Raw genomic sequence first — 13,858 nt, forward strand, 5'->3', positions numbered from 1 at the left:
TAGTTTAGTGGTTTGGGTAATGTTCACAGATACGTGCAAACCATCATCATAGTCAGTTTTAAATTACCTCAAAAATTTTCATTACCTCAAAAAGAAATCCCATACCTTTTATCACCCCATGTCTCACCTTCACCCCATCTCAAGCAATACACTAATCTACTTTCTGTTTCTATAGATTTCTCTATTCTGGACTTGAATAGGAGGGGAATCATATAGTATGTGGTCTTTTGTGACTGGCTTCTTTCTCTTAGCATAATGTTTTCAAGGTTCATCAATATTATAGCATGTATCAGTATTTCATTTCTTTTTTATAAATTTATTCATTTTATTTTATTTTTGGCTGCGTTGGGTCTTTGTTGCTGCGCGTGGGCTTTCTCTAGTTCCAGTGAGCAGGGGCTACTCTTCATTGTGGTGCGCTGGCTTCTCATTGCGGTGGTTTCTCTTGCTGCGGAGCACGGGCTCTAGGCACGTGGGCTTCAGTAGTTGCAGCATGTGGGCTCAGTAGTTGTGGCACGCGGGCTCTAGAGCGCAGGCTCAGTAGTTGTGGCGCACGGGCTTAGTTGCTCCGCGGCATGTGAGATCTTCCTGGACCAGGCTCGAACCCGAATATTTCATTTATTTTATGGCTGAATAAATTCCAGTGCATGGGTATATCACATTGCTATATTTGTTAGTTGATTGACATTTAGGTTGTTTTCACCTTTATTATGAATAATGCTGCTATAAACATTAGTGTACTGATTTTTTTGTGGACATACGTAATTTCTTACATGTTGATTAAGCTAATGAATATGCTAGCTGAAAATAAGCTCATCACTGATGAGTAAACACCTGCTCTTAAAAATCTGGCTATTCAGATTTGGATTTCTTTTTGGTGTTCTAAAATTGATTGCAGTGATGGTGGCACAAGTCTGTAAATATACTAACATTTTTTGCATTGTACACTTTAAATGGCCAAATTGTATGGTGTGTGAATTATATCTCAATAAAATTGTTATTAAAAAGAATAAAAATTTGATCAGAAGAAGAAAAAATATTGGCCGTTGATAATCAAGATTTTATATCAACAATTGTAGTGTACTTGGGAGAAAATTGCATTTTACAACTGCTTGTCAGTATAGCTTTTAGCTCTGTTACTCTTGTATTAAAGACTTGACTTGTTTATTATTTTTTTATTAGAAAGTTAACCTATGCTCATTATTCCATTTTCCAGAAATAATTTGCTGTTAATAGTTTGCTGTATATGCCTTCAGATTCTGTTTGTATGAATATATGCAACCTGTTATTTTTTCAATGGAAATGAAATTTTATGTATACTGTTTCATACCATGGTTTAAAACAAAATTTATTGAAGCACATTTTACATTTCATAAAATCTATCCAATTTAACTTTACTGAGTGGTGCAGCCATCATTAATTTTAGAACATAATCATCCTCCCAATAATTAGATCCCTCATGCCCATTGACAGTTAATGCTCTTTTCTACCCTCAGCTCTAGGTGGCCACTAATCCACTTTCTTTCTCTATAGATTTGCCTATTCTGAACATTTCGTATAAATGGAATCATACAATATATGGTCTCTTGTGTCTGGCTTCTTTCAGTTAGTAAAGTTTTTATGAGGTTAATCCATAAAGTCATGTGTCAGTGTTTGTTCCTATTTATTGCTGATTTGTATTCCATTGTGTGGGTCTACCTCATTTTGTCTCTCCATTCATCAGTTTGGGACATTTAGGTTGTTCCCAACATTAGATTATTTTTGGCTTTTATGAATAATGGCAACTTGCTTTTTTTCTCACTGACATTATGTATATCTGGGCAGATTTAAGAAATTAATACTTTAAAATGTACTGCAATTTTTTTTTACTGCAATTAAAAAACACTATATGTATTTCATTGTAGGATATACTATCATTTGTTTAACCAGTAATGTTAATGGATGTTTTTGAGTTCTGTTTTTTCACAATTATAAACAGTACTGCAGTGACTATTTTTCCACTTTTATCTTTGTATGTGTGTTTTTGTGGTATAGATTTCTAAAAGTGGAATTGCTGGATTAAAGGGCGTGCACATTTACAGTTTTAGTAAAATATTGAAGACCAGAAAACATCTTTAGTTGTAATTCTTTTTGATAATAAAACTCTGTCGTCAACTTACTTGTACATTTGTATATTTTAGTTAGCCAAGAAAAAGCAAGTTCTACTTGCTTGAGTTAACAGAATATGTTAAGAAAAAAAATTTTTGAGTCGAAAATGATAAACTTGTGGTTACCAAAGGGGAAAGGTGTGTGTGTGGGGGGATAAATTAGGAGTTTGGGATTAACATACACACATTACTATATATAAAATAGATAATCAACAGGACCTACTGTGTAGCACAGGGAACTATACTCAGTATTCTGTAATAATCTATATGGGAAAAGAATCTGAAAAAGAATGGGTATATGTATATGTATAACTGAACCACTTTTCTGTACACCTGAAACTAACAGAACATTGTAAATCAACTATACTCCAATATAAAATAAAAATTAAATTAAAAAAGAAATGATAGGAACATATCCACTTCAAGGTCTAGGGTGATAAAATGGATATGTAATTCAGAAATATTTCCTGTTATTTTACTTGTCTTTGAATTAGACTAAAAACATTGATGGCTATTAAAAAATGAATAGAACCTACATGGGGGTACTTTTAGTTAAAAAAAACTGGGTAATCTCAAATGGTGACAGAAATATGAGTTACGATTGCCAGTTTCAAGAGTGGTCTTCCCCATTTCCCCAGAATTTCCAGTTTTTTTTCAGGTGAAGACACTGAAGCCAAATAGGTCTAGACCTGAGCTCCAATGCTCTTGTCTCCTACTGTATTTTTTCACATATGTATAGATATGTGTATATTTAATACACTGTCATCTCTTATCAGAAGCTGTAAAGTAAGGTTTTGACAAGGTTACAATAGGCCTGGGTTCTTGGTTGGCACTTGACTTTGAAGTTTTTTCTTTTTAAAGATACATGTATATTTGTGTGAGAGTGTGTGTGTGTGTGTGTGTGTGTATGTATGTGGAGAGAGAGAGAGCCATTTGAAGTATTACAATTTTTGTTTAGTTTATGCCAGAGAAAAAGTTAATGATCAATAAATGTTTGTGTTAATAGATTTATGAAATTAAGAAAACAGTGCCTAGAATCAGGCTTACCACATTTTTTAGAACTCAGTAAATGAATGAATACCCAAATAGGAAGAAATGACACATGGATTTGTAATCATGCAGCGTGTTTATGTTTAGTCGTTAGTGCCTCTTGAAGCAGACCTTTTCAGCTTCACATCCTCCTTGGTATTTTTCCTCCTCTTTCCAAGTGAAGACCTGAGGGATGGAATAGCTAGTACTGTTTCCAAACGTATATTATATTACTGTTACTGTAATAATATTGTTATATTGAATGGTAAAGAAATTAATAAATCTCATTTCCTCTATTGGTAATTTTAAGTAATATGCTATTTGCATATCTGAACTTCCCAAATAAAGAGCTTACTTTTTGAGAACTTCTTAATAAGAACCTAGGTTGCTGAATGTAATTTAACCTTTTTTTTTTGGCCGTGGTTGCGCGGCTTGCGGGATCTTAGTTCCCCAACCAGGGATCCAGCCTGGGCCCCTTGCAGTGGAAACGTGGAGTCCTAACCACTGGACCGCCAGGGAATTCCGCCCCCCCACCCCTTTTTTTTTTTAACCTTTTCTTGATTGATTAATGTTTACAGTACTGTAACAGTGAAACAAAATGCTCAGGACCTTATTGCCCCAGTTACTAGATGATCTCCAAGTTTTCTTGTTTTCTTTAAAAAAGAGAGATGGTAAATATTATTTCTTCTAATAGTCTGTGTGCTTGTTTGAATAGCCCTTCAGTACCAGCTCATTTCTAATTTGAATATGCATGATGAATATGCATAATACACATTGGGAACCCAGGTAACCTGACTTGTTAGAATTATGTGCAAATGAAAACTGGTAGTTGTCAGGGGAGAACTTTGGGGACTGAGAGCTCCAGACTTTGGATTTTATAGTTTTAGATTTCAGATTTGTTTTTTTCAGGGTTCATGACTATGTTATGGGAGTTGGTGGATAGTTTAATTATTTGTAGTTTCTGTATTATATTCAAGTAATGGAATGGATCCCTTGGAGGATTCAGGCCCTTGATTATTTTGTCTATAAATATACTAATCTGCATGATGATGTTATTTTTGCTTGCTATAGACTAGTGTTAATGGTTATTTCAGAGAATATTATTTTGACTGGAATAAATTTGCATGAAAAACCCAGAGAAAGTAAAGAACTAAAGTTAGATCACAGATTTTTTTCTTTATTTTAAACATGAAAAATTGTAGAAGCCAAATGGATGTGTTTAGATTTATAGGAGACTATAGTTTTATTTTATATTCTTGATAAATGGAAATGGATGTTCAAAATGCTAGGGATATTATTTGTATTATCTTATTACAAATATGATGTTTTAATTCATTGTATGTATAACAGATTAATTACTTGCTATATTAGCTGGCAGGTTTATTAGGGATCACTTCAACTTAGCGGGAAGTTCCTATAATATGTTTCCTGTTTTTGGTGGACTGTGGAAAATTAAGTTTCAGTTTGCATAACACTTGCTTACGGCATTGCTTTCTATTTCCAACAAATATATTCAGTTCTTCATTATTGTCACTGAAGAAAAATAAAAACTGCTAACTGCGAAAAGAGTTGTTGAGCTTAGTTTATAAAGAGTCTTTCATTTCACCTATAAAATTGATATTTCTGATGTTTTCTTTGTTATGACTTGCTAATTTAGCTTTATATTGGGTTAAATGGCATTAGGATTTTCTAGGGTTGTGTAGTAGTCTAGTTCTGTTAATTTCCCATTAGTTGAGGACTAGCCAATAGACTGTTACTGCTCTTTTATTAAAATTTTATCTCTTTTCTCACATCTCAAGTTGTTTAAGTTTATTGAAAGACTTAGATTAGTGATTATAAAGTGTTTTGTGGTATTTAGTGCTTATGTGATTAGTAAATTCTGTCTTGACTCAGAAGTCAAGATTCAGTTATTTTAAAGTACAGACTCTGAGTTAAATAATCAGGAATCCCTCAATGCAGGTTAAAGGAATTGACATGGGATTTGGTAATGTATTTTAAAAGGTCCCTGTTTATCTTTTCTAAATTATGCTGCATTTATATTAAAATTTCAGATGAATTTCATTAATATATCCTTATGAGTGATTATAGAGTGTGTGTGTGTTGTGTATGTGTATATAATATATTGTAAACTGTATCAAAGCATACAGTGTTCCTTTGTTACAGTTTAAAGTTATACAGTTAGAGCAACAATGGTTAAATTAAGGAAAAACAGCTCATTTGAGCATTAGAATTGCATGTTAGTTATTCTTAAGTCATTTTGATCTCTTTGTTAAACTAAAAATCTTTTTAAATTTTAGGGGGAAAAAAATAGTGGCTTTGATGTCCTTTACCATAATATGAAATATGGACAGATATCGACAAAAGAACTAGCAGATTTTGTAAGAGAAAGGTATGTATTTTTAAATAAGTCATTTAACAATTCATTATCAAGATAAATTTCAGAATATAAATAATTGAGAAAATTTTAGTTGGATTTAGATAAAAGTAATGTTACACTTTTAAAAAGTACACTATAGTTATACTTTAAAGTAGTGGTTCTCTGTCATCTACACACTGAGGGCTAAATAGTGACTGTCAGTGGCATTGATAAACTCCTGATTTGCAAATCACTGCTTGAAAATATTATCTATATATTTTTCATTGAATATGCTAGCAAGGTGATACAGTAGAAAAACTGAGGAATTTTGTAGGATAAGATATTACCATTTCTCTAAACAAATATGTCACTAAACAAACATTAAAATAATTTGAAAAGACTGTTTTCTGAACTTGTAGTTTAATTGTGTATTATTATAACTTTTATTTTTACAAAGTCCTAAGTATATGTTTTTAAATTGTGCAAATTTAGAAACAAAATTTTTTTATTACTCTTAAAATATAATAGTCAATTAACAACTATCAAAATCAGTATAATGTTTTTGAATTTTATTTATTTTTTTATATAGCAGGTTCTTATTATCTATTTTGTATATATTAGTGTATATATGTCAATCCTAATCTCCCAATTCATCCCACCACCACCACCCCGCTTTCCCCCCTTGGTGTCCATATGTTTGTTCTCTACATCTGTGTCTCTATTTCTGCCTTGCAAAGCAGTTCATCTGTACAATTTTTTCTAGATTCCACATATATGCGTTAATATACGATAAAATCAGTATAATTTGATTTGATTAAGGCTATTTTGTGGCTGGACCCACTTGGTAATTTTTATGTCAACACATTTAAAATCTTTACCTTGCTAATATAAGGATACTTTGCCTTTAGATACAATACTTCATTCATTTATTCTTTCAATATATATCCCATGTCTGCTGTGTGCCAGGCACTTGTCTGGATTTTGGGGATAAAGAGGCAGCTTCTGCTTCATGGAGTTTGTCAACTGGTAGGAATTGGGGAACAAACTATTCCATGTTAGACAAATCCTCTTTGGCTTCCATCTTTCTACTGGAGTTAAAAGGGGGACCATAACGCCCTAAGTGCTGTGGATAAAGCTGTCCCTCACTGGCTCACTTTTCATCACTGGAAAGAGTAAAAGGAGAGACTCTAGAACTCTGCATCTCCTGGCACATCCCCTAGCCTCCTTCTCCGCCAATACTTACATCACTACTATAATTATCTACCTTGAGACCAACAGAGCAGAGGTAATTATGCTTTTTAGCCCTATTTATGTCAGTTAAGAAGTCCAGGACTCCTGGGTCATCCCTTCTTTGCTCAGAATCTGACCCCTTAATGATTCTGTGGTCAGTGAGACAACACCTCCTTTCACTCCCCCTTCCCTACTTTATTTTTCTTCATAGCACTTAACAACCACCAGATATAAGTGATATTTTACTTATTTATTTGTCTGTCTGTTTCTCCCCACTAGACTATAAGCCCCACAAGGTCAGGGTTTTTTTTTTTTTTTTGTCTTTTTTGCTTATTGTTCATTCTCCTGCACTTAGGATAGAGCTCGGCCCTTAGTAGGTCCTCAGTAAAGATTTTTTGATAGAATGAATTTCTAACATCACTGTCCTGATCCAAGCTATCATTACTGTTGCCTGGACTGCAGCAGTAGCACCTAACTGGCCTATCTGCATTCATTCTTGTTCTCCTGCAACTTATTCTCTGTACTGTAATTGGAGTGTTGTTTTTTTTTCCCAAACTGCAGATCAGTTTGTTACTCCTCCTTGTTTAAACCATTTCAGAGGCTTCCTATTGCTCTTAAGACAGAACTGTGTCCTTGTTTAAACCATTTCAGAGGCTTCCTATTGCTCTTAAGACAGAACTGTGTGGTCTGACCCCAAATTGCCTTTCAAGCTTTAGCTCACACTAGACTCCTCTTTATTCAGACTCCTTTTTCCTCTCCAGAGACATTGGCTATTTTATTGACAGGCTTTTTTTCAGTCCAGATTTTGTACATGCTTAGTCCTTGTTTGTACATGCTGACCTCAAGGGGTCAGCAGTGTGCTCACTTCTCCAGGGATGCCTTTGCTAATCTCTCTGACTAGGTCAAAATCACTTATTGTAATCTCTCTCAACATCATATATCTCTTTGTAGTATTTATAAAATGTTGTAATTACTCATTTTTGTTATTTGTTATTGTTTCTGTTCCTTATAGGGGAACAGTATACAATATTCTGTTGTATCCAGTGCCTAGCACAGAGCCTGGCACAATTGGATACTCATATTTCTTGAAGGAGTGAATGATAAAGAAAGGAAGAAAAGATAGACATAAACATATGCTATGCACTAAGGACTTTGCATACATTGTCTCATTTAATTGTCAAAACTCTAAGTCCTATTTTATAGATAAGAAAATTGGGACCCAGAAAGGTTAAATCACTTCTTAATTTAGTCATTCAGACTTTCTTTCTCTCATATCCTCATCCTCTCCTCCCCACTTCCATGCTTCCTTCATTTCTCCTCCCTTTCTCCTTTGCTCCTTTCTTTCTTCCCTCCCTACAGCTTTGAGGTATAATTGACACACAATATGCTCACATATTTAAAGTGTACAATTTCATACATTTTGACATATGCATGCACTCATGACCATCACCACCATCAAGATAGTGAACATGTTCATCTCTCCTTTGTAATTCCTCCCTTCTGTCCCCCCCCATCCGTAAGCAACTACTCATCTGCTTTCGACACTTAGGTTAGTTTGCATTTTCTAGAATTTTATATAAATGGAATCATATAGGATATACTTGATTGTCCAGTGCTTTCACTCAGTATAATTATTTTGAGATTGGTCCATGTTGTTGCATGTGTCAGTAATTCATTCTTTTTTGTTATTGAGTAGTATTCCTTTTATGGATATATTGTAATTTATTTATCTGTTGAAGGAAGTTAGTTGTACCTATTTTTTGAACTTTGTAATGAGTGTATCAGTTTAATCATAGAGTAGATATTTTTTCTGACTCCTGTTACTCAGCACTTTTGTGAGATTTGTGTTGAATTTAGTATAATTTATTTACAATGCTGTTTAATATTAAATTATGTAAATTTGCTAAATGTATTTATCTACTACTGTTGACAGACATTTGGGATGTTACCAGTTTTTTACTGTTACAAGTAATACTGCTTTGAATATTCTTGCACACGTGTCTCAGTATACACATATTTATATTAGTGATTTACCCTGGAGTAGAATTGCCAGGTCCTAGAGCATGTGTATGTTCAACTCTAGTAGTTAATGCCAAAGAATTTTCCAAGGTGGTTGTACCAATTTACACCAACAGCAGCCTTGTTGGAGAGTTCCAGTTGCTGCATGTCCTCAGCAACACTAGGTTTTGTCTGTCCTTTAATTTGAGCCATTCTGATGAGTAGTACTCTCTCATGGTGGTTTTAATTTGTGTTTCCCTGATGAATAATGAGATTGAACATCCTTTCATATGTTTATTGGCCATTTGCATCTTTTCTTTCATGAAGTATCTCTTCATCTTTTGCCTATTTTTCTGGTTTTCTTCTTCTTTTTAAAAAATAAATTGAAGGAATTCTTTATATATTCTAGATAAAAGCAGCTTGTCAGTTATGTGTTGCAAATTTATGTAAATGCGTTTGAGTTTTATATGTCGTCCAGCAGCCTGGCGATTCTTGTTTATTCTGGTAATTTTATTTATCTGTACATTCTTTTGGATTTTCTGTGTGTGCAATCATCTTGTGAAAATGACAGTTTTATCTCTCCCTTTTTAATACCTTTTTATACCTTTTATTTCTTTTTCTTATGGCCCTGGCAAATACCTCCAGTGTAATGCTGAATAGAAATGGTGATGATAGGCATCCTTATCTTGTTCCCAGTCTCACATTTCACTCTTAAATATTTATTCTAGTTTTTTTCCCTGCTATTTATCAGATTATGGAAATTCTACATACTATTTTGGTAAGGCTTTTGTTTTCCTTTCTAAAAAAATCATGAATGGATGTTTTCTTTCTTTTGTTTTCTTTTGTTAGTCTGAATTATGTTGAATTTTGAATGTTAAACTAACTTCCCTTTCCTGGTATAAACCAAACTTTGTGGAGATGTATTATCATTTTTATACATTAGTAGAACAGTTTGCTACTATTTTATTTCTTATGTTTGCATCTGTATTTATCAGTGAGATTGGCCTGAAAATTTCCTTTCTCTAAATATCCTTCTTATGTTTTACTAATCAAGGTTTGTTGGCTTCATAAAATGAGTTGGGGAGTATACCCTATTTTTGTATTCTCTGTAAAATTTGTGGGGGATTATAGTTTCTTCCTTATGTGTTTTATAGAATTTCCGGTAAATCCATCTGGGCTTGAAACTGTCTTTGTAGGAAGGTTTTAAATCACATATTTAATTTTTTAAATAGTTACAGGACTATTCAGATATTGCAGCTCTTCTGTGAGTTTGATAAGTTATATTTTAAGGAGTTTTCCTATCTCATGCAAATTTTCAAATTTATTGGCAAAAAGTTATTCTTAATATTCTTCAATGAACTTTTAAAAATGTCTACAGGATCCGTACTGACGTCCCACTTTTTATCCCTGATATTGGTTATTTGTTCCTTCTCCCTTTTTTCATGATCAGTCTCATTTGATGTTTGTTGTTTTTAATAGTTTGTACAAAGAACCAATTATGGATTTTGTTGATCTTCTCTTTTTATATATTTATATTCTGTTTCATTAACTTCTTTATTTCCTTCAACTTTGTGTTCAGTTTTCTGTTCTTTAAATTTTGGGGGATGGATGCTTAACTTAATGATTTTCAACTTTTTTTCTTTTCTGACATATTCATTTAACTTTATAAAATTTCTCTCAAGCATAGCTTTTGTTGTACCCCACTAGTTTTGAGAAATAGGATTTTCATTATACTTTGTTTAAATTTTTAAAGTTTCATTGTGTTTTCTTTCTTACCTCTGTGGGTTATTTAGAAGTGCATTTCTTAATTTCCAAATATGTGTTGATTTTTAAAGGTATATTCCTGTTGATTTCAAGCTTAATTGCATTGTGATTAGAGAACATACCTGTATGATTTCAATGTTTTGAAATTTGTTGACACTTGGTTTATGGACCAGGGTAGAGTCAGTTTACTAAATATCTCTATGTACCTGAAAATATTTTGCATCTGTTGGGTATTGAGTTCTATATGTATTTATTATGGTTAAGTTTGTGAATTCTGTTGTTCAACTCTAAGATATCCTCACTGGTTTTTGTTTTTTAATCCTGCTCATTTTATCAGTTCCTGAAAGAGCTGTTTTGAAAATCTTTTTTTTTTTTTTTGAAAATCTTTCTTATTGATTGTGAATGTTCATCCATGTAGTTCTGCCAATTTTTGCTTTATATATTTGGGGCCATGTTAGTAGATGGATAGAAATTTAGAACTATGACATCTTCAGGTGAATTGAACTTTTTTTCCCATTCATTCTGCAGTGTCCTTTTATATCTCTAGCAGTGTTTTTTGCCTTGAAGTCTTTGTTGTTATTAAAGTGTCATCTGTTTGCTTTTGGTTAGTGTTTGCATAGTGTTTGCATTTTTTTCCTTAGCTGTGTTCTTGTGGTGTAGATATGTTTCTCTCTTGTTTTTAAAGCCATTTTCACAATCTTTATTCTTTAATTGGAGCATTTAGTCCTTTACATACAGTATATTTGCAGATATATTCGGGTTCAAATTTGTTGTGTCAGAGGTTGTCAAACTTTTTGTGTAAAGGCTTTGTGTGTGGTCTGGTCTCTGTTGCAACTATTCAGCTCTGTTCTTTTAGTACAAAAGCAGCTGTAACCAACATGTAAATAAATGAGCATGGATGTATTCTAATCTTTATTTATGAAGACAAACAATTGGCTAGATTTGCTGATGGTGCTGCAGTTCGCTAACCCCTTTAGTATTTTAGTATTTTTTTTCTATTTATCCTACTTGTTTTATATTTTGTCCTCCTCATTCTTGCCTTTGGCCTTAAAAATTTTTTTTTATTTTATTAATTTTTTTTCTTCTATCACCTTAGCAGTAATAGCCTCATTCTTTTAGTGGTTATCCTAGAGATTATAACATATTTCCTTGATGCATTAATTTCTAATAATAATTGGTACTTTTATCATCTTCCTGAAAATGCAGGAACCTGAGAATACTACCACCTCCTGACTTACATGCTTTATATGCCATTTGTGTGTGTGTGTGTTTAACTTTTTACTCTGGAAAATAAAAGTTTTCTCTTTTTAAAACACTTTTTATTGTGGAAATATACACTTATATGCCATTTTTGTTGTGTGTTTCTTTAGCTTTTTATTTGAAAAATTTCAAACTTAGCCAAAAAAATAGGGAAAGTATTACAAACCACTAAGTAATGAACTATAATATAGTTTCAACGGTTTTTAGTATTTTGACAGTCTTGTTTAAAACAGTTCCCTGACATCAAATTACTACATCCATAGATACTTATGTATGTGTTTCTTTTTTTTTTTTTTTTTTTTAAATATGCAGCTTGATCTTATGGACAGGTCTGCAGGCCAGAGAATTTTTTCTTTTTTTTTCTTTTTTGGCTGTGTTAGGTCTTCGTTGCTGCACGCGGGTTTTCTCTAGTTGCGGCAAGTGGGGGCTACTCTTCATTGTGGTGCGTGGGCTTCTCTTGTTGAGGAGCACGGGCTCTAGGTGCATGGGCTTCAGTGCCACTCAGGCTCAGTAGTTGTGGCTTGCAGGCTCTAGAGCGCAGGCTCAGTAGTTGTGGTGCACGGGCTTAGTTGCTCCGCAGCATGTTGAATCTTCCCGGAGCAGGGATCAAACCCATGTCCCCTGCACTGGCAGGCGGATTCTTAACCACTGTGCCACGAGGCAAGTCCCTATATAGTCATTTTTTAGATTTATTAAAATTATTTACTTTTTCTCTGATATTTTGTCCTGGATCATTTTTCTTCTCTTTAAAAAACATCTTTTAATATTCCTTAATGTGGATTTTCTGGTGATGAATTATCAATTTTTGTTAGTCTGATCATATCTTTAATTTATCTTTATTTAAAAACCTTTTTATTATGGGCACGTTAAAACATATATAAAACTTACTCAGAAGTTAAGAACTTAATGTAATGAACTTCCATGTTGCAGTCACTGAGTTTCAACATTGTCAAATCATGGCCAGGCTTGTTCCATCTGTTTCATACCACTACTCTTTTTTTTTTTTTAATCATTTTTTAAAAAATTTATTTATTTAATTTAATTTGGCTGCGTTGGGTCTTCGTTGCCGCGCACGGGCTTTCTCTAGTTACGGCAAGTGGGGGCTACTCTTCGTTGCGGTGCGTGGGCTTCTCATTGCAGTGGCTTCTCTTGTTGCAGAGCATGGGCTCTAGGTGCACAGGCTTCAGCAGTTGGCGGTGCGTGGGCTCCGTAGTTGTGGCTTGCAGGCTCTAGAGCACAGGCTCGGTAGTTGTGGCGCACGGGCTTAGTTGCTCTGCGGCATGTGGGATCTTCCCGGACTAGGGCTCGAACCCGTGTCCCCTGCACTGGCAGGCGGATTCTTACCCACTATGCCACCAGGGAAGTCCCATACCACTACTCTTGAATTGTTATAAAGTGGATCTCAGATTCAGAAACATTGCATTTCATCCATTAGCATTTCAGTCGTGTCTGTGAAAAATAAGGGCTGTTTAAAAAACATAACCACAGTATGTTACCTTATCTAAAGATGTAGTATTAATTCCTAATATCACCAAATACCAGTCAGTGCTCACTTTTTCTCGATTGCCATATATACACACGATACACATAATTGATTTCCTCTAATCAAGATCCCAGCAAGAGTTATACACTATGTTTAATTGATATGATTTTTGAGTCTCTTAATCTGTAGTTCTCCTCACTCCTTCCTTACTTTTTTTTTTTGTTTAAGAAACCAAATTATTTGTTCTATAGCGGGTCCCAAATCCTGGAATATGCTAATTGCATATTCATAGTTTTATTTAACATTTTCCTTTACTCCTATATTTCTTATAAATTGTTATTTGAATGTAGCAACTAGATCAAATTCAGTTCAATATTTTTTTTTCTTTTAAATTATTAGCACCTTTAATTATTATTTATTTATTTATTTATTTTGGTTGTGTTGGGTCTTCGTTTCTGTGCGAGGGCTTCCTCTAGTTGCGGCAAGCGGGGGCCACTCTTCATCATGGTGCGCGGGCCTCTCACTATCGCGGCCTCTCTTGTTGCGGAGCACAGGCTTCAGACACACAGGCTCAGTAGTTGTGGCGCACAGGCC

At 33.9% G+C, this 13,858-nt stretch overlaps 1 protein-coding gene across 1 annotated transcript in view; it reads left to right on the plus strand.

Moving 5' to 3' along the window:
* FCHO2 (FCH and mu domain containing endocytic adaptor 2) overlaps nt 1-13,858 on the plus strand; it is a gene marked incomplete at its 5' end in the record, with an annotated part of 112,926 nt that overhangs the window by 9,886 nt on the left and 89,182 nt on the right. Inside the window, 1 exon segment of the mRNA XM_059919076.1 lies at nt 5,471-5,562. Within this exon segment, the coding sequence (XP_059775059.1) occupies nt 5,471-5,562 (92 nt within the window).

Source organism: Balaenoptera ricei, chromosome 3 (genome assembly GCF_028023285.1).
Source record: "Balaenoptera ricei isolate mBalRic1 chromosome 3, mBalRic1.hap2, whole genome shotgun sequence".
Taxonomy (NCBI): Eukaryota; Metazoa; Chordata; class Mammalia; order Artiodactyla; family Balaenopteridae; genus Balaenoptera; species Balaenoptera ricei.